The following is a 21,842-nucleotide window of genomic DNA, read 5'->3' on the forward strand; positions in this document are numbered from 1 at the left end:
ATCTCTACCCTTCTCGGGGCCCCAGGAGCCAGGCCGCCTCCCTCCTCCCTCCCTGCTGGCGGGGCCCTTTCCCAGCCCGGGATCAGCAGCCGCGGCGGCAGCGAAGGCAGGAAGCGAAGCCCTTGTTGATGCTGTTCCGTGGCGCGCCCGTCCGCCCTCCGGCGGCCTCTAGGCTCTTCCGGGCTTCTGGCTTCCCCCCTCCGCGCATGCGCAGTGCCTCACGAGGGGGCGGGGCTCAGATTCCTGTCAGCTGCGGCGGCGGCGGCGGTGGCCGTCAGTGTGCGCTGAGGAGAAGCCCGAAACGGACCCTTTGGCTCTCCCTCTCCCCTTCCCCGCTCGAACCGTCTTCTCTCTGGACTCACCGGGACTCAGTTCTCCACTCCGCAGAGCCGCTTTCCACGCCGCCGCCGTTCTCGTCGCTCGGCCGGCTGGGAAGTGACTGCCCTCGAGGAGGAGGAGGAGGAGGCAGCCGCCCTCGCCTCGCCGCCCCCGGTTCGGTGCCCGCGGTCCCGGAGAGGAGGTGCCGCCGCCACCGCCGCTCCCCCCCCTCCCGCTGCCCTCGGGCCGGGCTGGGTCGAGCTGCGATGCCCTCGGACTTCATCTCATTGCTTAGCGCGGACCTAGACCTGGAATCGCCCAAGTCCCTGTACTCCCGAGGTGAGTCAGATGGGGGGGTGGGGCGTGGGGGCGGGGAGCGCGGGCGCGCGGAGTCCCGGGGGTGCCCGTCGGAGCCCGGCTCAGCCGGGCTTGCCCCCTCCTGAAAGTCCCGGACTGGCTCGGGGGCTCCCCGGGAGGGCCGGGGGTGATTTGAGAACCGCGGAGCGGCGGCCCCTTCCCAGCGCAGCGGGGGACGCCTGGGGGCTCCGGTTCCACGTCCAACCCCCCGACCCCCCTCCCCCCAGTCCCTGAATCCTCTGCGGCCCCCGAGGTTCGCATCCTGACGGGCGGCCGCTCCCGGCGCCGCCACCCTCGGCGGGCTGCCGGCCCAGCCCTCCCCCGGCTCGGGAATCACCCCACTGGTCCCCGTGTCGGCGCCGCCGGGGGGTCGGGACACCGCGGCTTCTGTCTCCCGGACCCTCGTCCCCGGCAAAGTTGTCCCACTCGGGGCTGCGTGGCCCTAAGCGGCTTCCGAGCTCAGGGTCACCATTTTTTTCTCCCTCTTTCGGCTTGTTTGTGCGCGGTCGTCCTAACCCCCCCCCCCCCCCCCCCCCCCGCTCCGGCCTAGTCCACTCCCTCCCCATGTCGGGACGGCCCCCTTCGAACAGGCGTTCTTCCTTTCCTCGTCATCCTCTTGCCTGGAAAAGGCTCGAATTTTCTTCTTTTCTCTCTTTCACCTCCGTGGCATTCTAATTACTTCTCTTCTCTGGCAAAGATAGGGATGCCCTCCCTGGATTACTTGTATTCCTCTCCCTGGAGTACCAGGCTCGGGCACAGTCCTGCCCTTAGAGAAATTTCTCTTTGCTCTTCAAGGGCTCCTTGCAGAGAGGAGGCAATGAACAGAACTTCCCATTTAAAACTATTTTGGCTAAAGCCTTCAGGGGATTCCCAGCATCTAAAACATTAACACTCGAGGTGATCTCTGCTGGGATTAAATTCCTACACTGGACACCATAAGAATGTGTCAGAACAGGTTCCCTATGCAAGGGGTATCAAACCCAAAACACCCACGTTTGTACTCCACCACTTAGACCAGTAGGAGGGGGCAAAATACGGGTCTTAAAGATTCATTTATATTTTAAAACATACCACGGTGAACCGTTTTCCCGAGAAATACAGCATTTCTCCTGTTTTTAGTTTTACAAACCCACCGGGTAATTTCACCTCTTGGGGTTGAGGGACTGGAGGGGACTTAAGCCTGGCATTAGTGTGTAGTCATATTGTTTCAGTGAATCAGAGGGATATGGTTTATCCTGGAAGGTGCTGACTTTATAGACTATTGAGTTTGTACATGGAGCCCTGCTTAGTAACTGTTAGGCCATTGTCTGTTGCACTGATGACTTTAGTTGGCAGTCACTATCCTGTAGGATGTTTCTCAGATATTGCCTAAATAGCTTAGAAATATTGTAGTCTCAAGTGTCAGAAGGAAAAGAAAATATCAAGAGGTGATCCTTAGAATAGGGCTAATGTACAATTGGATGCTAAAAATAATCAAGACAGTAACACCATTTGGGCAGTAGTCATTAGATAATTTTCCATGAAACAAATGCTTTATCAAAATCTAAGTTTAGCTTTGAGACCAGTGTAGAAGCAACCTAACCTTCCTTTTGCAGGGAATAGACTAAACTTATATGGGCTTTAAGCTCTTAAAATACATAATAGTTATATAAGAGATGTATGCTGTCCTAGGCATTTTTCTCATTCAGCATAAAAAGTACTTAATGCTTTTTGTGTTTTTCAGATTCTCTGAAGTTACACCCATCCCAGAATTTTCATAGAGCTGGACTATTGGAAGGTCAGCAAAGTGCCGTTTTTACAGCATATTGTGTTAGTATGCAAAGGCTTTCTCTGAGATGGAGTTGAAATGGAAAAGAGGGAAACTTTGCAGACTCACACAATGTAGTTTTTTGCTAAGGAGCCTGATCCTTCTTTTAGAGCAGCTTAATGTTTCAGTGGGTTTCGTTGTTGAGCTTGAAGTGCTTGTAGGCCATTGTATTTGCTTTGAGAGGCCTCAGGGAAATCCCTTACAATCATTTAAAATTATATGTTGGGTGTTCTACTTTAGAATTCCAGTTAATTTTTTTTTAACACAAGCTGAATTTGAAAGGTTCAAACATAAAGATGATAAATTAATAAATACAGCAGTGACACCAAACACACACTTAGATTAAATTCTAAATTGGAAACTTTTTTGGATGTTGTGCATTTCAAAATGATATATAATTTATTTACCAATTATTGATCTGATTTCTATATCATTATATCTAAGGATAAAAAGCTAAGTAATTGATTAAACTATGCTTAGAAAAAAAATGCCCATAGAATGTTCTGGAAAAGTTAATAGGATATGTACCTTAAACAGATGATAATTGCTTTAAAATCTTTTTATTTATTTATTTTTTAGACTTTATGCTTAATCATCAGAGTTTGGTGTTAGATAGTAAGGTATTATTTCTCCATTATTTAGAAATGAGAAACAACTGAAATTTTGTAAAAGACTTGGAGAAAAAGTTCATCAGCAGCAGAAACACTCCTTTCTGTGTTAGTCCATACTTCTTATCCAAAGCCAAGTGCCACTGTGAAATCTACGTATCCACTAACAAGTACTTTATGAACTCTTTGAAAAGGGCCTTGGATATTTTTCTATAACTTGAATTCATGGCTTTTTCCTCTCTAGAGGTAGGTTAGTCCTGTAGATACAGTGGGGGAAGTGGGTGTTGTAATTCACCTTAGGTTTAAATACCAGTTTAGCAACTTCTTCAGCTCTGTGACCTGAGGCAAGAGATTTTTACTGTTCTAAACTTTATTATTTCTTCTACAAAAGTAGCTCTCCCCTTAGTTAGCTAATGTGTATTAAAGTGCCTAGTTATAGTGTTTGGCTTTATTATTATTATTTTTATTGTTTTATTATTGGATAGTACTGGGGATTTATTTACTTTTGATTTTTGAGACAAGTCTCACTATGTAGCTCTTTTGTTGTTGTCCTGATGCAACTCCATATAGATCAGACTGGCCTGAAACTTAGAGTTGTCTGCCTCTGCTTTGAGTCCTGAAATTAAAGAGTGTGCCACAGTGCCCAGCAGTACTGGGGATTTAACCTGGGACTTCAAGAATGGGAAACAAATATTCTCACTTTGCCATATAGCCCTCACAGGGAGAGTCATAATCGGAGCGATTACCAGGCAGTAGAAAGACGGGGAAAATGTGTTCATTACTTAAGGATGTATTTTATAAATGTTAAGGGTTTTTTTTTTTTGTTGTTGTTTCTTTGTTTTTAGGATTATTTTTATGTGTATGGGTGTTTTGCCTGCCTATACATGTCTCTGTAGCACGTGTGTGCCTTGTGCTAAGAGACTAGAAAAGAGTTTGGGATCCCCAGAGACTGGAGTTACAGATGGTTGTGAGCTGTCATGTATGTGCTGGGAACCAAACCTGGGTCCTCTGAAAGAGCAGCCAGTGCTCTTCTGAGCTACCTCTTCAGTTCCTTAAAAGTTAGTTTTTTAACGTTAGCATCAGCTATATTGTTTTAACAATATAATTTAGAGCATATAAAAGCTCCTCAAATATTTATTGATTATATTTGTACATATAAGCTTGTGAGTGTGCGTATTAACGTGAAGATGTTTTTAAAACTAAATCAGAAGAAGAGAGACATTTTTAGAAGGGTGTTCTGTTTTGTTGTGTTTTTTGTTCTTTTGGAGACAGAATTTCATTATGTAGCCCTGGCTGTCCTAGACTCACTATGTAGAACAAGCTGGCCTCAAACTCATATCCTCTGATCCTTTGTTGCCCAAGTGCTGGATTAAAGTTGTGTAGAAGTATTTTTTTTTTTTTTTGGTTTTGTTTTTTTTTCAAGACAGAGTTTTTCAGTGTAACAGCCTTAGCTGTCCTAGTATTTGTTTTTATTTGTTTTGTAGACCAGGCTGGCCTTGAACTACTTAGATCCACCTGCCTCTGTCTCCTGGGTGTGGGGATTAAAGGCGTGTTCCATCACTGCCTGGTGAAATGCTTTTTGTTTTTTGTTTTTTTTTTCTCCACTCAAGACAGGGTTTCTCTGTGTAGCTTTAGAGCCTGTCCTGAAACTCGCTCTGTAGACTAGGCTGGCCTCGAACTCATAGAGATCTGCCTACAAGGTGTGTGTCACTACTGCCAGGTGTGAAGTGTTTCTTAATGAAGATTTTTAGGTTTTGTTCTCAATGATGATAATGCCAGACCATATTTGTTTACACTATCCTTTCTCCATCCTGGACTACAAACCCAAGGAGTATTATAATCAGAGAGATTATAAGGCAGAAGAAAGATAGGGAAAATATGTTAATTATTTAATGAGCTATTTTAATGAGTTTATAAAAATACTAATGTGCATACTACATGTTTGTGCCTATATGTTAATTTTTTTTTTTTTTTTTGTGTGTGTGTTTTAGAGACAGGGTTTCTCTGCCTAGCCCTGGCTGCATTTTTTATAGTTCCATCTACTTTTTGTTTGTTTGGTTTTGGTTTTTTTGAGACAGGGTTTCTCTGTGTAGCTTTGGAGCTTATCCTAGAACTTACTCTGTAGACCAGGCTGGCCTCAAACTCACAGAGATCCGCCTGCCTCTGCCTCCTGAGTGCTGGGATTAAAGGTGTGTGCACCACTACCACCTGACAGCTGGTACTTTGAATTAACCACTGGACATCTTCTCCAGCCTTCTTTTCTTTTCCTTTCCTTTCTTTCTTTCTTTCTTTCTTTCTTTCTTTCTTTCTTTCTTTTTAAGGCAGGCTCTCACAGCCTAGGTCCTCCTGACCCATCCTTTTAAGTGCTGGAATTAGAGTTGTTGGTAGCTTCTACATCCTAGTGGATCAGTGGACTCAGAATTTCTGTAACCCTTTTGAGATGTTAAATAGCAATTATCCCACTTTAGAGATAAAATGGAGACATATGAACATTTAATGACTTGCCTAGAAGCACATACTTAGTAAGTTATAGCATCCTGCTGTTGCAGCTGCTTTTCCTTCTCTTTCTCCCTCTTTCAAACTTTCAGTCCTCCTGTCTCAGCCTCTCAGTGCTTGGATTCCATGCCCAGCCAACTTAAGTTTTTAAGAAAACAAGTTATAAAACCTGCAGTTGGAAATTATTAAACTTGATAAATAGGTTAAAAATTATCCTTGCCATTCAGCAGTGTTTGCTTTTAGCCTGCCTATTAAAATAGTGCTGAGATTTCTTGCTACCATGATTTTAGTTAATGTGATGATTGCCTGACAATAGGTACATGGTCTTAACTAATTAGTACAATAATGCACAAATATTAAAATGACTTCAACTGTAGGAGATCCAGTGCTCTCTTCTGACTTCAAAGGGCTCCCTCACATGCCTGGCATATGCACACATAAATTTAAAATATATATAAATCTTTAAAAAACACTGTATTTTTGTTATTAAAGGTTTTATTTTCTGAGTGTGAATATCTTGCTTGCATGCATGTGTACCATGTACATGCAGTGCCTTTGAGACCATAGTGGGTGTGAAATTTTCTGGAACTGTAGTTAAAGGTGGTTTTGAGCCACCATGTGGGTGCTGGAAATCAAACCCCTGTCCTCTGCAAGAGCCAGAAGTGCCTTTATTTGGTGAGTGAGTGTGTGTATGTGTGTGTTGTGGGGGGGGGGGAGGGAGAAGAAATGTATATAATATATATATTTAAAAATAGCATGATTTCTAGTTAGGTACAAATTCATTACTAGCCAGGCATTAGTGATGCACGCCTTTTCCCCAGCACTCAGGAGGCAGAGGCAGGCAGATCTTTGTGAGTTTGAGGCCAGCCTGGGCTACAAGAGCTAGTTCCAGGACAGGCTCCAATACTACAGAGAAACCCTGTAAAAACCAAACCAAACCAAACCAACCAACCAACCAACCAACCAAACAAAAAAAAACCCCAAACCAAACTTGATTACTAAAGCTAAGAATTATCTGGGGGGAAAGTCACCATATTTTAGAAATTGTCTACTGAAAGACACTTGTTTTGGTTTATTTTGTTTGCCAGGCCTAATAACTTAGACTTATGAGGCTGAGGCCAGAACATGACAGGGCCAGGTCTGATCAACTTCATGAGACATTGTCTCAAAATAAGTCTGGCAGATAGATAATCTGGGAATTGCAGCTTTAGTACAATGTTTTCAGTGTTCTAGGTCCAGTGCTCAGTACGAATGTACTGAGAATGTACTAAGAAATGAAAGTAGACATTCAGGAAAAGGTCAAAGATGGGCAGTGGTTACCCACGCCTTTAATCCCAGCACTCAGGCAGAGGCAGGCAGATCTCTAAATTTGAGGCTAGCCTGGTTTAGAGAGCAAGTTCCAGGACAGCCAAGGATACACAGAGAAACCCTTGTCTTTAAAAAAGAAAAGAAAGAAACCTAAAAAACCATTGAATTCTTTTTTTGTTTTGAATTTTTATTTAATTTTTATTGATCTGGACCATACCTAAAGACTGTAAATATCATCATTATGAAAATAATGACATTGAAACATGTCAAAAGTCCCGACTAGAAGTTCTGATTCCAGCTTCTTGTTAATTCATTCTCCCAGTGATTTCCTATCATGTGTTTTGTTGTTACTTGTTTGTTTTTAGAGAAAGTTTTTGTTTCTACCTCCCAAGTACTAGAATTATCCAATATGGGAATTATAACAATATAGGATTCTTTAAGAAGCATTCATAAGATAGTGAAAGAAATTCAACATGTTACACAATAGGTAGAAACATAATATCCTCTTGGCAATATTTATTTATCTATTTATTTATTTATTTGGGGTAGGGGAGGGTTTCTTTGTATGTAGCCCTGGCTATCCTGGAACTCACTCTGTAGACCAGGGTAGCCTCAAATCCAGAGATCTGCCTGCCTTTGCTTCCCGAATGCAGGGAGTAAAGGTGTGTGCCACTACCTCCTAACTTGTTTTATTTTTTTGAAAATAAATTTTTTCATACCCAGTAAGGCTCCATTGGAGATTTCTCATTTTTTGAGTAGTTATCAGTTGAAGATAGCTTCTTGGTTAGGGATGGGAGCTCATGTCCACTTTGGGGGAATATTTTAATGTTCACAATTGGCAAATCGTTTGCTCTCTCTGGTGAGGGTCTTAGGGTTTTCTAAGGCTGCAGCGAAACATTGTTACCAAAAAGCAGATTGGAGAGGAAAGGGTTTATTAGATTTACACTTCAGTATTGGTTTTCATCATTGAAGGAAGTCAGGACAACAACTCAGACAAGGCAGGATCCTGGATGGCAGGAACTGATGCAGAGGCCATGGAGGGTCACTGCTTACTTATTGGCTTGCTTACCATGACTTGCTCAGTCTGCTTTATTTTTGTTTTTAAGTTTTATTTATGTGCATTGGTGTTTTGCTAGCATGAGGATATTGGGTACCTTGGAACTAGAGTTACAGCTGTGATCTCCCATGAGGGTGCTGGGAATTGAACTTGGGTCCTCTGGAAAAACAATCAGTTCTCTTAACCACCGAGCCATCTCCAGTTTGTTTTCTTATAGAACCTAGGACCTCCAGCCCTGGCATGGCATCACCCACTATGGGCTGGGCCCTCCTGTTGATCACTTGATGAGAAAATGCCTTATAGCTGGATCTCATGGAGGCATTTCCTCAACTGAGGCTCCTTCCTATTATGCTTTTGTCAAATTGACACATAAAGCCAGAGAGTACAGTATCTTTATGAGGTAGTTGTAGCATATCAGAGGTTTGAACTCTTATCTTGGTTGATAATCAGGCTTAGAATTGGAAAGTAGGAAAAAAATAAGCAGAAGTCAGTTCTTGCTCTCGCTCTCTCGTCTCTCAGTTTAATTTTATTATTGTGGATGAAGTGTGATGTGGATGAAGTGCTCATATTTGTAGATTGGGGGACAACTTTCTGGAGTTGGTTCTCTTTCTTTCCACCATGGGTTCCAGAGATGGAACTCATATTATCAAGCTGTTATTCTTGCTGACCTAGGGTACTTAATTTCTTTGGCAGTACTTTTATGACATCATAGGAATCTGTTTCTGTTGCTTATTTCTGCTGGTATGTTTCAGAGACAAAATGAAATTGAGAAGAGATGGGCAACAGAATAGGAGCCTCAAAAATTAGTTCTTTATTTTGCTGGTGTTGTTTTTTTTCCTGAGCTTCCTGAAAGTTCTGTGTTAGGAATTAGAATATTGCAGTGTGGCCCAAGAATCTGAGGGACATCACAGTACTTTTCTTCACTGAGAAATAGGCTTCCTTCTTCCCAGAATTCTTCTGTTCTCAGTGACCCACCTCTACTTCCTGTCTGGTTGTTCAGCCTATACTTCCTGCCTGGCTACTGACCAATCAGCGTTTATTTAAAATATAATTGACAGAATACAGATCATCGTCCCACACCATTTACGTACATACTCATTTTAATAATAGTTTTTACAAATATTGCTAAGCATAACTTTTAGCATAAAACAATAAATTATATAAATCACTTAATAAATCCATGTAAGATGTTCTTCATCATTAACATTGGGAAATATAATTAAAATTACCAGAGATACTTCTCTCACTTGTTAGAATAACTGTGATCAAAAGATGAGCCAAACATTATGGTACATTCTTGTCATCCCAGTTATACAGGAGGCTGAGGTAGGAAGATCCCTTGAGCCCTTTTGAAGCCAGCCTGGGTTACCTAGTAAGACCCTGTCTCAAACAGAAAAGGACAACGTGTTTACCATCATGTGGCGATGAATACACTACCATTGTGAATGTAGAAATCATGACATTAACATTTTAAAGAATCAGGCATTTCCTCAAAATTAAAAAAATGTGGGGGCTGGAGAGATGGAGAGTACTTACTGGTTGTTCTTCCAAAACACTTGGGTTCCTAGCACCCAAATGGCAGCTCACTACCACCTGCAACTCCAGTTCAGGGCATCTGACACCCTCCTCTGGACTCTAAGGGCACCAAACACACATGTGGTGCAGATATACATGTAGGCAAAACACTCATACACATGAAATAAGAGTAAATCTTTAAAAAGTAAAGCATATGGAATTATCCTATTACCTAGAAATTGTGCTTTTAGATAAGCACCTAAGAGAAATGAGTACATATGTCCACACAAAAGTATTTGTAGCAGCATTACTTATAAATAGCCTCAAATGTCTCTAAAAACTTTAAAAACCCAAATGTCTATAAACTGATTGATAAATGGGTAAGCAAAATTTGGAATATCCATACAATGGAATATTATTTGACCATAAAAAGAAATAAAGAAAGCTGGATGGTGATGGCACATACCTTTAATCCCAGCACTTGGAGGCAGAGGCAGGTGGATTTCTGTGAGCTTGAGGCCAGCCTGGTCTACAAAGGACAGCCAGAACAATGAAATCCTATCTCAACAAAACAAAACAAAAAACCAACCAACCAACCAACCAACCAAACAAACAAACAAAAAAACCAAGAAAAAAGAATCCACTATATTGTGGACTTGAAACCATGTTAATCACAATAACTACATGTTATATAGTCCCATTCCTAATACTGTACAAAAGGTAGGTAAATCTAGAGACGTGTAGGTTAGTGTTTACTAAGGTGGGAGTGAGGGAGGAATAGGGGCATAGTAGTTTTCAAAAAAAGATATAGAAATCTTTAGGAGTGATAAAGTGTTTTGTAATTTATAATAATGGCTGTGAAAAACTTGAGCTATACTAAAAGCCATTATTCACTTTAGTTGAATTTTACATGGTATATGAATTATATCAGTACACATACATGAATAGCATGTATAGGAAAAGTTGAAATAGTATGTTTAAAACAATAGGGTTTATGTATTTGATTTTTTTTTAGTGTAAAAGGCTAGCTCTAGTAATAAAATATTGATTGTGGAATATTAAATGTATTGACTGTAGGAACGTAGAATGGTGTAGCTGCTATGTACAACAGGCAGTTCTTCAATAGGTTAAGCATAATTCTCACACAATTCATCTATTCTACTTGTGGTTACATATGAAAACAGTGATTTAAAACAATACTTGCATGCTAGCAACATACTTTACAATAGTCAAAAGGTGGAAAGGATGGGAGCACAGTGGTAGAGTGCCTGCTAAGCATATACGAGCCCCTCGTTCATTCACACAGAAGTCTCGGCAAGGTAGCACACACCTGTCATTTCAGCAAGCAAGAAAAATATGAATTTGAAACCACCCTGGATTATGTATTGAGGCTGGCTCAGAATTAAAAAAATAAAGATGGAAACAACTAATGTCCATGAATACATGTCACGGCTAAACAAAGTACATTATGTATGAGAACAGTAGAGTATTATTCACCCTTAAACAGAAGTGAAATTTTGGTCCTTCCCACATGGTGTATTAACTTTCAAAACATAGAAAGTAAGCTATTCATGGGATATACCTATAAACCCAGCACTTAAGAGGTGGAAACTGGAAGATCAGAAGTTCATGGGTCAGCTTGGCTACATAGTAAGTTGAGGTCAGGCTTGGCTACATGAGATCTTGTCTCTCAGAAAATCAAAACAAACCAAAAATACAAAGTGAAACAAGCCAGACAAAAAGAGAAAATGTATGATTAAAAGATATGCTTGTGTTTTATTGCTAATTACTTATGCCATTGAATTGTGTACTTAGAAATGGCTAAGGTAGTATAAATGTAATATATGTGTTATACCACAAAAATATTCATAATTTTTAAAATTTAAGTGAGACATACTAATTCTCTCTCTCTTTGAGACAGTGTTTCAAGTAGCTTAGGCTAATCTTAAATTTATGTATGTAAATGTATGTAACTGAGGGTGACTTTAAACTTTGATACTCTTGCCTCAGCCTTCTAATTCCTGTTATTGCAGGCTTTGCTACTATGCTGTATACTTATTAATCAAAACTAAAATTTAAGAAGCCAGATGGCTTCATGAAAAATTTGTGAATAAGTGTATTAGCCTCATTTAGATGGGATGTAATATTTTTCACTATGGTTGATTGATGGAGGAAGGTCATTGGCTAATAAAGGAACTGCCTTGGCCCATTTTATTGGTTAGAAGATAGGTGGGAGGAGTAAACAGAACAGAACACTGGGAGAAAGAGGAAGTGAGCTCAGACTCCACAGCTCTCCTCTCGGAGCAGACGCCTGAGAGAGACGCCATGCTCCTGGCTCCTGGGCAGACACACGCTATGAAGCTCCGACCCAGGATGGACATAGGCTAGAATCTTCCCGGTAAGACCGGTGCCCACAGATTATTAGAGATGGGTTGATCGGGATATCAGAATTAGCCAGTAAGGGCTAGAGCTAAAGGGCCAAGCAGTGTTTAAATGAATACAGTTTGTGTGTTGTTATTTCGGGGCATAAGCTAGCCATGTGGGCAGCCGGGGTGCTGAGGACGCAGCCCCGCCACTCTTATTACTACAGTTGATTCATTTTGTTGATTTGTAGAAAGCAAATATTATTATTATTTAATAATAGCAAGAGAATTGCAGTTGTCCAATACATGTCACAAAATTGTGGCAGTGAGCCAGAAAGAAAAAAAATTACATAAGTGAAGTGAGACATACTTCTGTAGCTATGGAAACTAAGCTCTACTGAGTCTCAAAAAGATGTTCTTGTGCTTATATTTGTATCATTAACTAGACATTGATGGGGTTAATGAGGACCTTGGATAATTGTTAAGTTAAATTGATATATTCATTGAAGGGCTTGGTTAGAGGGCACTGTTGGGTGGTTTAGTGCTTGTTTTATATGAACATTAAAGTAATTTTTGTTTAACTTATGAGATAATTTTATATGAGAGTATATGAATTTTTGTATTATCAGAGACAGGTCCTCACTTTTCAGCTCAGGCTGGCTTCTTAACTCATCCTCCTGCTTTAGTCTCCAGAATACTAAGATTGCAAGTATGTGCTATTATGTCTGGCATATGTGAATTTTTTGGGTTTTACATTGTGCTATTACCTGTATTTTTTGAAAGTGAATCCATTTTATGCTGAGCGTTTTGAAGAAAAGTTGAATCTATTCAAAGGAAATAAGGTCTTTTTGTTTGTTTTTTTTTTGTTTGTTTGTTTTAGGGTAAGTTACTCTTTTTTAAGACAGGGTTTCTCTGTGTAGCCCTGGCTATCCTAGAATCCGCTCTGTAGAGCGGACTGGGCTGGGACTCAAAGAGATCCATCTGCCTTTGCCTCTGAGTTCTGGGATTAAAGGTATGTGGTACCATCACTTGACAAGATTAGTTATTTTTTTACAGAGAAGTCTTTCAGAAATTGAAGCTTATTTTTCAGGTTCTAACAAAATTAAACTTTTAAATGTTGCGTATGTGTGCTTGGAATTGAACCTAGGACCTTAGATGTGCTAGGAAAATAGTCTATCCACTCACCATTTAGCTATATTCCTAGTTCTAAAAAGGGTGATAACCTGGGAGGTTGCTAGGAATTGAACTTTTTTTCCCCTCCAAGACAGGGCTTCTCTGTGTATCTTTTGGAGCCTGTCCTGGAACTCACTCTGTAGACCAGGCTGGCCCTGAACTCACAGAGATCTGCCTGCCTCTACCTCCCGAGTGCTGGGATTATAGTAGCACGCCACCACCTCCTGGCCTAAATAGGATTTTTTAAAAGAAGATTTAATTTATATTTAATATGTTTGTGCATGTGGGGTGGAGTTTTGTGCATATGCGTGCACAAAATGTTGCATATTTGTGCAGGTGTCACTAGAGGCCAGAAGAGGAAGTCAGATTCCCTGGGACAGGAGTTACATTGGAACCAGAGTTGGTCCCCCGAAAGAGCTGTATGTGGTTCAAGTACTTTTAACCTCCCAGTCATCTTTCCAACCCTAGGTATTTTTTGTAATTATCTTACACTGTTTATAGCCTGCTTTACTAAACAGTATGTTACAGAGTAGACATTTGATGTACTCCAAATCTGTGTTTCTAATGACTGCATTGTGTCATGATGTGTTTGAGTCATTATTTATTTATTCTTGTATTGATGGCCTTTACATTTAGGGCATTTCCAGTTCTGCTATATAAATACTGGTGGAGAGCATTTTTTTTTTTTTTTTTGGTTTTTCGAGACAGGGTTTCTCTGTGGTTTTGGAACCTGTCCTGGAACTAGCTCTTGTAGACCAGGCTGGTCTCGAACTCACAGAGATCCGCCTGCCTCTGCCTCCCAAGTGCTGGGATTAAAGGCATGCGCCACCATCGCCCGGCTGGAGAGCACTTTTACATGTTACTTAACTGTATTTTCTCCTTAATTGAAATTTATAAATGCCTAGATCTGGTGTCATAGGCCTGTACTCAGGAGACTGAAGCAGTAGTATTTAGTTAAAGTTTAAGGCCAGCTTGGCCTAGCAGTGAGCTGTTGAGTGAGACCCTGTCTCAAACAAAAACAAACCAACGAAACAAAAACAGAAAGGAAAAGAAAATGGCAGGTTTAAATAGATATATTTTTGTTCAAACCAAACAAATTCTAGAGTTTTGATATAATTTGAACATTGTGTGTGTGTCTGTGCACACACTTTCTAAGTATGATTGCATGGATTAATGAGTAAAGGTTAGAATTTTATTTTATTGGTTAGCTTTTAAAAAAATGTGACCTGTGCCAAATCCTTTCTTCCATGTTACAGTAAAATATCTTGAGGAGGGAGCTGAAATTAAATGATATTTGCCAAATGAATAACTTGAATTTACCACTTGTAGTGTGGGCACAGTTCCTGGGAACTGTTGGGAGTGCTCGACCTCTGACTTATTTGCCTCTTTTCTTTTCTTTTACTTGTTACTTTGAGACAGTCTCACTAAATTGTGCAGGCTCTTCTAGAGCTCATTGTGTCACCCAGTCAAGGCCTTGAACTTTTGAAATCTCCTGTTTATACCCCCAGAGTATCCAGAAGTACAGAGGCCTGTGCTACCAGTAACTCTTAGAATACAAATTAAGACTGGTTTGATCCTGTAACTGGTTGGTATGCAATATGAGAGATAAGGAGGAATGATGGTAAACTGATAGTTCATTATTGGAAGACAATACACCATTAAAATTATTATTATTAGCTGGGTAGGGGTATCACATGCCTTTAATCCCAGTACTCTGGGAGGCAGAGGTAGGCAGATTTCTGAGTTTGATGCCAGCCTGGTCTGCAAAGTGAGCTCCAGGACAGCCAGGACTATACAGAGACACCCTGTTTCAAAAACAACAACAATAACAAATTATTATTACTGTTACTACTATTACCACTACTACATAATGTGTAAGCCTGTACACCATGTGCATACAGTACCTGCAGAAGCCAGAAGAAGGCACCAGATTCCACTATAGTTGGTTGTGAGCTACCATGTGGTTGCTGGGAATTCAAAACTCAGGATCCCTGGAAGATCTCTTAATCACTGGGCCATCTCTCCAGCTCTTTAAAGATTATTTTTGTGACTGTGTGAATGTGTGTCTACATGTGTGTGCAGGTGCTCTGTAGACCAGGTTAGTGTCAAACTCACAGAGATCTGCCTGCCTCTGCCTCCTGAGTGCTGGGATTAAATATGTGCACCACCACTGCCCTGCCATACAAATATTTTTAAGTTATATTTGGGGGAAGCATGCTATGGCACACATGGAAGTAGAAGACAACCTGTAAAACAAATCAGTTCTCTTCACCGCCTGAGTTCTAGGGATCAAACTAGTCACAGGCTGGGTGGCAAGTGTCATTAACTACCAATACATTTCTGAAAGTAGTAGTAGTCCACTATGCCAGCGATGAGAAATAAGTCAATTAGGAACTGATTACAGTGTTATGAACAAAGCCTAGGTAAGTGATAAATGTGAGGAAGAGGAAGTAGCGGCAGATAGCACAGATAGCTGCTAAAAGCATTTGTGAAGAGTTATGACAAGAAGCCCCCAAGGGAAGGTAGAAAATGCAGTAGCAATATCAATAGACCTGTTTGGGGTGAAGGAGTTGATAAAAGGAATGACAAAAAGATGGGCAGGCCTAGTGACAAAGGACTGTTACAGTCTGAGCTGCTCTGCAGTTAGAGGCATTAGGTTTCCAAGTTTAAGAGTTGCCTAGTTTCCAGAATTAGTTAAAGACTGTAGGACCCAGCCGCGACAAGCTCAGTGGAGGCCAGAGTCTCAGTAATTGACCCTGAGGCAATCCCTGGTTCCCATAAAGACCATAAACTGAGACTACCAGGCACCACCCCAGGAACAGACCTTCCAAAGGAAATTCCTAACGTTCCAACCATTGTAGGTAGAATCACCTGCTATCACGCACCCATTGCTTCTCACCAGGTTAGATAAATGTCGCCAATCAGGGGTCCTAAACCTTAGAAATGTGTCACCACACACCCTACTAATGTAACTTTTCTGGGTTTTTTGCCTTTAAATTCTGCCCTCTAGAAGGGCAGGGTGTTTCCTATTGGTGCTGCTGCTGCGCCAGTTGTTCCTGCCAGCTTGTATTGTACACAGAATAAACCTTGCTTTTGCATTTTGGTGAGTTGGTCTCCCTGGTGGTCTTTTGGGGTCCCCATGGACTGGGCACAACAAAGACCAACCTGGGATAAAGTAAGACCTTGTCAAAAGAAAAAGGAAAGAAAGAAAAAGATTTGGGAATATGTTTTGGTGGTAGAACACTTGCCTAGCATGTACAAGATGCAAAATTCAACCCTAAGTGCCACAAACAAAGCAAACAGATAAATATAAGTTTTGTAAACAACAACAACAAACCCAAAAAACAAAAACACTCCCCCCATCAAAGCTGAGTCGGGGTGGGTCACACCTTTAATCCCAGCACTTGGGAGGCAGAGACAGGTGGATCTCTGTGAGTTTGAGGCCTCAGCCTGGTCTACAGAGTGAGTTTCAGGACTACCAGGACTGTTACATAGAGAAACCCTGTGTTGGAAAAAAAAAAGTTTTGGTAACCAAGTTAAAAATGGATTTGGGATTTAGAATTCTCTTGAATTTTAAAGAACAGATAATAGTCATGTATGGGTATGCTCACTTTTAGTCCCACTGAGGTAGGTGAATCTCTGTGAGTTTGAGCCAGTCTGGTCTACAAAGTGAATGAAGGCCAACCAGGGATACACAGTGAGAATTTCTCTCAAAAATAGCTAGCTATCTAGCTAAATAATAATAAAGGCCCAGAGATGAATATAAGAAAGTCTGAAAGTTGGTGATCTGTAGTCTGATTTCTCCATGGAGAAATGAACTTCCAGGAGTGACAGACACAGGAGAGTGACTTTCAAAGAACCATTGTGAGGAATTGTTGGGAAAGCTGACAGGATGACAAGGAATACATTTTTATAAAAGGTTTCTGGGTTACTTGGAGGAAGGTCATGAATTCTTAAAGGTACTAGTCTGTAAGCTTTGATTATTCTCCATCAAAACCTTGAAGCTGTGGGTTTAGGAATGTTGAAGATAAGTGGTTAGTTTTCCAGGATTGGACATTATTAATAGGATGACAAACAGCATGAGCAGAGTATTACCTTTTTCTCTGCCCCCTCCCTCTTTTTTTTTGTGGTGGTGGTGGTAGGACTGGTTCTTGCTTTGCTTTGTTTTTTTTGAAACATGATCTCATGACCTTGAATTTTGTGATCCTTGTACTTCATCTCCACAATTCTGAGAATACAGGTGTGGGCCATTGTGTCCTGTTTAGGTGTTTCTTTGTATTGAACCCAGGCTTTATGAATGATGAACAAGCTCTCTTAACTACATTTCCAGCCTGCCTTTCCTTTCATCCCTTATCCCATCCACCCATCCATCCATCCATCATCCGTCCATCCATCCATTCACCCACCCACCCACCCACCCATCCATCCATCCATCCATCCATCTCTTTTTTTGACAGTTTTCCCACTGTAGGCTAAGGTGGCTTCATAATTCATGGTAGTTCTCTTGCCTCAGCTCGCACATGTTGAGAATAACAGTCATGATCTACAGTGCCCTCTTACTACTGATTTTGCACTTTTCCCCGATAATACTGCCTTATGTTTGATCTGTCAGAAGTATGCACATGTAAATCTGTGTGAACACACAAATATTACACTGTGTCTCTTAAAATATGGGAAAGTACAAAACAAGAATAAATTACATGAAATTCTGTGATAACTGGATAGTGGCCACCATTAACTAAGTTCATGATGATTCTTTCATGTATATATCTATATGTACACACTTCTGTTTTTTTATATGTTGCCTCATGAGTAGAATTCTAGAATACACCCTATTGTAGCAGCTTAATGATGCTATTAAATGTAGATCTGTTACCATTTACAATAGCTACAAAGTATTACATTGTTTAAATAACCAGGTTTACTCAATTAGCCAATTCTTTCATAATGGACTATTAATTCATTTTTAATACAACTCATAAATCAGTGTAATTACCATAGCGTGATTATTACCTGTGAGGAGTAATGCTGCTGATTGTGCAAGATTTTTGTATATGATGATCACTATTCCTGAACACTTCATCTTGTGTTTTTAAATTTGTCTTGTGTTTCTCAATTTCCCAGTGAATGGTGCAGACTTGTCTTCTAGCTTTATTTTGAGAATAAGAGTACATAAATAAGGGGCTGGAGAGATGGCTCAGAGGTTAAGAGCATTGCCTGCTCTTCCAAAGGTCCTGAGTTCAATTCCCAGCAACCACATGGTGGCTCACAACCATCTGTAATGGGGTCTGGTGCCCTCTTCTGGCCAGCAGGCATACACACAAACAGAATATTGTATACATAATAAATAAATATTTTTAAAAAAAGAGTACATAAATAAGATGACTTGTATGCTATTAGGTAAGACCTCACCAGATCATTAAGTATAGTTTTTTTAGTACAGGGTGTCTTGTAACCTAGTATGAAACTGTCCATGTAGCTAAAGATGACCTTGAACTCCTGATCCTGTTTCTACCTCCCAAATTCTGGGATTATAGATCTGAGCCACCACACTTGATTTTTGAATTTAAAAAAAAAAAAGGCCTTTATTGAATTCTTCAAAACTCTTGAAGAACCTGATAAGTCTATGAAAGTTTATTCCCTAAAAAAAAAAAAAAAAAAAAAAAAACCAGGATGCATTTTTGTTCTTGTATTGAAGATGATGGCTATCACAGGTAGTTTCTTTTAAATTTTACTTGTGGCGGAAGGTGTTTAATCAAGAAAATTGGCCACTCATTGTTTTGGTGTTTAAACTTGAAGTTTTTCATTAGGAAACAAAATCTCTCTCTCTCTCTCTCTTTCTCTCTCTCTCTCTCTCTCTCTCACACACACACACACACACACACACACACAAACACCTCAATCTTGCAACCCTAATACTAGAATTGAAAACTCAGATGCATTACCAACAGTGTAATGCAAGTCATTGACACTGGCTTAATGGTACTTTCTACAACTGAGCTCTTAAGGGATAGGCAGCTTCAGCTTTTTTATATATTGGCCAGATCTTGTGGTTTGTCAAGAGAAGCCCAAAGTCTGTATTTTTATGTAAAATCTGATTATTCAATTAACATTGACAAACACTGTAAAGGCCAAAGGGAACAATTATTTTTTTAAATTATTTTTGTGTTTCTTGTATGTAGTGTGCATGTTTGTGTGCAGATGTGTTCACCCAAATAGAAACATAAAGTTGAAATCAGGTACTTTCTGCTAATGCTTCGATCTTATTTTTTGAGGTCTCTATCTAGGAAGCCTAAGACCTATAGCAAGGAAAGCTATGTGTTTTCTCATGAAATTAAAATATTTTAGAATGGGCATGAGATATTTATTTACATGATTAATTTTTCAATAAAAGAAATAATGTCCAAGTCGTATCTCAGTAATACTTCCTTATTGCACACCCTTTTGAGGGCAGAAACTATGGCTTCCATTTGTTTCTAGATGTTCCAGTTACTATAATATTAATAGTAGTTTTGGGTGCCTTTTAATGTATCCCTGCTAGCTCTCACAAGGCAGATAGGTATTGCCACTATTTTAATTAAAGTAAGTCTTCATCTCTTGAGTAACTTACATAAGGTTATGTTGGTATACAACAGTGCCCACAATTGCCCCAAATCCAGGGTGATTGAAACCACTGATAGTGCTGTTTCCACTATAGTATGTTTTTTCTATGTATGAATACCCATGATAAGAGCAGTTTGAAAGGCCATGAGTGATGCCACATGCTTGGAATTCCAAATGCGCAGGAGATAGACACAAGAGGATCACCGCAAGTTGGAGGACAGCCTGTTCCATGCAGTATTTTTTTTCAAGCCTGGGATGCATCGTGGGATCCTGTCTAAACAAACAAACAAAAACCCGAACAAATAGAAATTTACAAATATGTCACAATAAGAGATTAGCAAAAATAGCTAATAGTAAAAGTAGAACAATCACAAACCATTAATATCATAAAACTGCCAGTGTAACTACTCTTGCCCATTGGGATCATTATTAAGTACAATAAAGTTTGCTTGGTTTCCTGAATAGTTGGGAATACAATCACATGCCGCTGTGGTAGCTTGATGGTGTTTTCTAAAATGAATTTTCTTTCCTTTTTGGTATCTCAGGCTTTTTCTTATTAACTGGTACTATTCTTTATATTGTCAAGTATATGCAATCTGTTTTCACCAAATAACATAAAATAAATAAGCCCTGTCTTCTCAAGTATCCTTTTTCGTCTCTTTGGAAAGGTTATAGAACAGTAGTTTTGTTTCAGCTTACCCTTAACTTACTTCCTCTGTTCCACTTGGACTTCAGCTCTGCCTTTTGGCTTCTACCTCTGTCATTCCCTTTGGCAGAAGTAACAGAAAGTACCTTTTTCCACACATCAAATAAGTGATGCTTTTTTTTTTTTGAGACAGGATTTCTCTGTGTAATAGTCTTGGCTGTCCTGGAACTCTTTGTAGACCAGGCTGGCCTCACTGAGATCTGCCTGCCTCTGCCTCCCAAGTGCTGGGATTAAAGGTGCCGCCCTCCCCCAGTAAGTGGATTCTTTCAAGTTATTTCTTCCTTGAGCAGAGACATTTTCACTTGTGGAAGTCCTCAGTATTCTTGTTGACACTTTTTAAAAAAATCCTTAATGCTTATTAATTTGTTTTTAAGATGGGCTCTCTGTAGGCTTGGCTATCCTGGAATTTACTACATAGACCATACTGACCTCTAACTCAAAGAGAGTCCCTTGCCTCTGCCTCCCAAGTGCTCAGATTAAAGCCATCATGCTCAACTCTTGATACTGTTTTCTTTGTTATTTGTTTTGTTTAGGTGTTTTAGGTTTTTGTTTGTTTGTTTATTTGTTTTGTTCTTTTCCTCTTCAAGAAAGGGTCTTAACTGTGTAGGCTTGGTTGTCCTGGGACTCACTATGTAGACCAGGGCTTGAACCTGACTCCGCCTCCCAAGTGCTGGAATGAAAGACATTAGCCACTACACCCTAGCTTGGTTCTATATTCTTTTTTTTTTTTTAACTGATTTATTGGGGCTGGCTAGATGGCTCAGCGGTTAAGAGCATTGCCTGCTCTTCCAAAGGTCCTGAGTTCAATTCCCAGCAACCACATGGTAGCTCACAACCATCTGTAATGAGATCTGATGCCCTCATATGCAGACAGAATATTGTATACTTAATAAATAAATAAATATTAAAAAAAATAAATTGATTTATTTTTACTTTATGTGCATTGGTGTTTTGCCTACATGGATGTCTGTGTGCGGGTTTCAGGTTCCCTGTAGTCAGTTGTGAATTGCCCTGTGGGTGCTGGGAATTGAATCCCGGGTCCTCTGGAAGAGCAGCCAGTGCTCTTATCCTCTGAGCCATCTTTCCAGCCTGGTTCTATATTCTTAAAGTTCCTTCCTCTCTATGATTTTCCTGCTTTATTGCTTTTCCTATTCTCATCTCTCTATGTATTTTTTTTTAAATTTATTTTGTGATATGATGTATGTTTGAGTGTTTGTACTACAATCAGTGTGGAAGCCAGAGGAAAACTGTGGAGTAAGTAATCTTCACCTTTGTGTTGATTTCAGGGATTAAACTCAGGTCACCAGGCCAAGTATCTTTACCATCTTGAAGCCCTGGTTTTTTTTTTTTTTTTTTTTTTTTTAGTGTACTATTAGCCTCCACTCCCCCAAAACCATACAAAATAACAGGAAATTTAAAGTGTAGGGTTTGTTTGTTTGTTTTGTGGGCTTTTTTGGACATAATTTTCCTGCCCAAGCTGGTTTTGAACTTCCTGAGTAGCTAAGGATGACCTTGAACTGCTGAATCTCCT

General features: G+C 40.3%; 1 protein-coding gene across 4 annotated transcripts in view; it reads left to right on the forward strand.

The window, feature by feature from the left end:
* The first annotated feature begins 268 nt into the window (after nucleotides 1-268).
* Nucleotides 269-21,842, forward strand: part of Nfat5 (nuclear factor of activated T cells 5) — a 94,050-nt gene continuing 72,476 nt past the window's right edge. For 2 of the 4 annotated variants that reach the window (XM_041650452.1, XM_041650453.1), the window contains exons 1-2: nucleotides 269-657; nucleotides 2,399-2,452. In XM_041650452.1, coding sequence (XP_041506386.1) covers nucleotides 585-657; nucleotides 2,399-2,452 — 127 coding nt within the window. In that variant the 5' untranslated portion in view covers nucleotides 269-584. The remainder of the gene's footprint in view (nucleotides 658-2,398; nucleotides 2,453-21,842) is intronic. The other 2 variants (XM_041650454.1, XM_041650455.1) reach the window with 1 other exon arrangement.

Source organism: Microtus oregoni, unplaced genomic scaffold (genome assembly GCF_018167655.1).
Source record: "Microtus oregoni isolate MIOR12 unplaced genomic scaffold, Mior012 000004F_ref0000308, whole genome shotgun sequence".
In the NCBI taxonomy this organism is placed as follows: Eukaryota; Metazoa; Chordata; class Mammalia; order Rodentia; family Cricetidae; genus Microtus; species Microtus oregoni.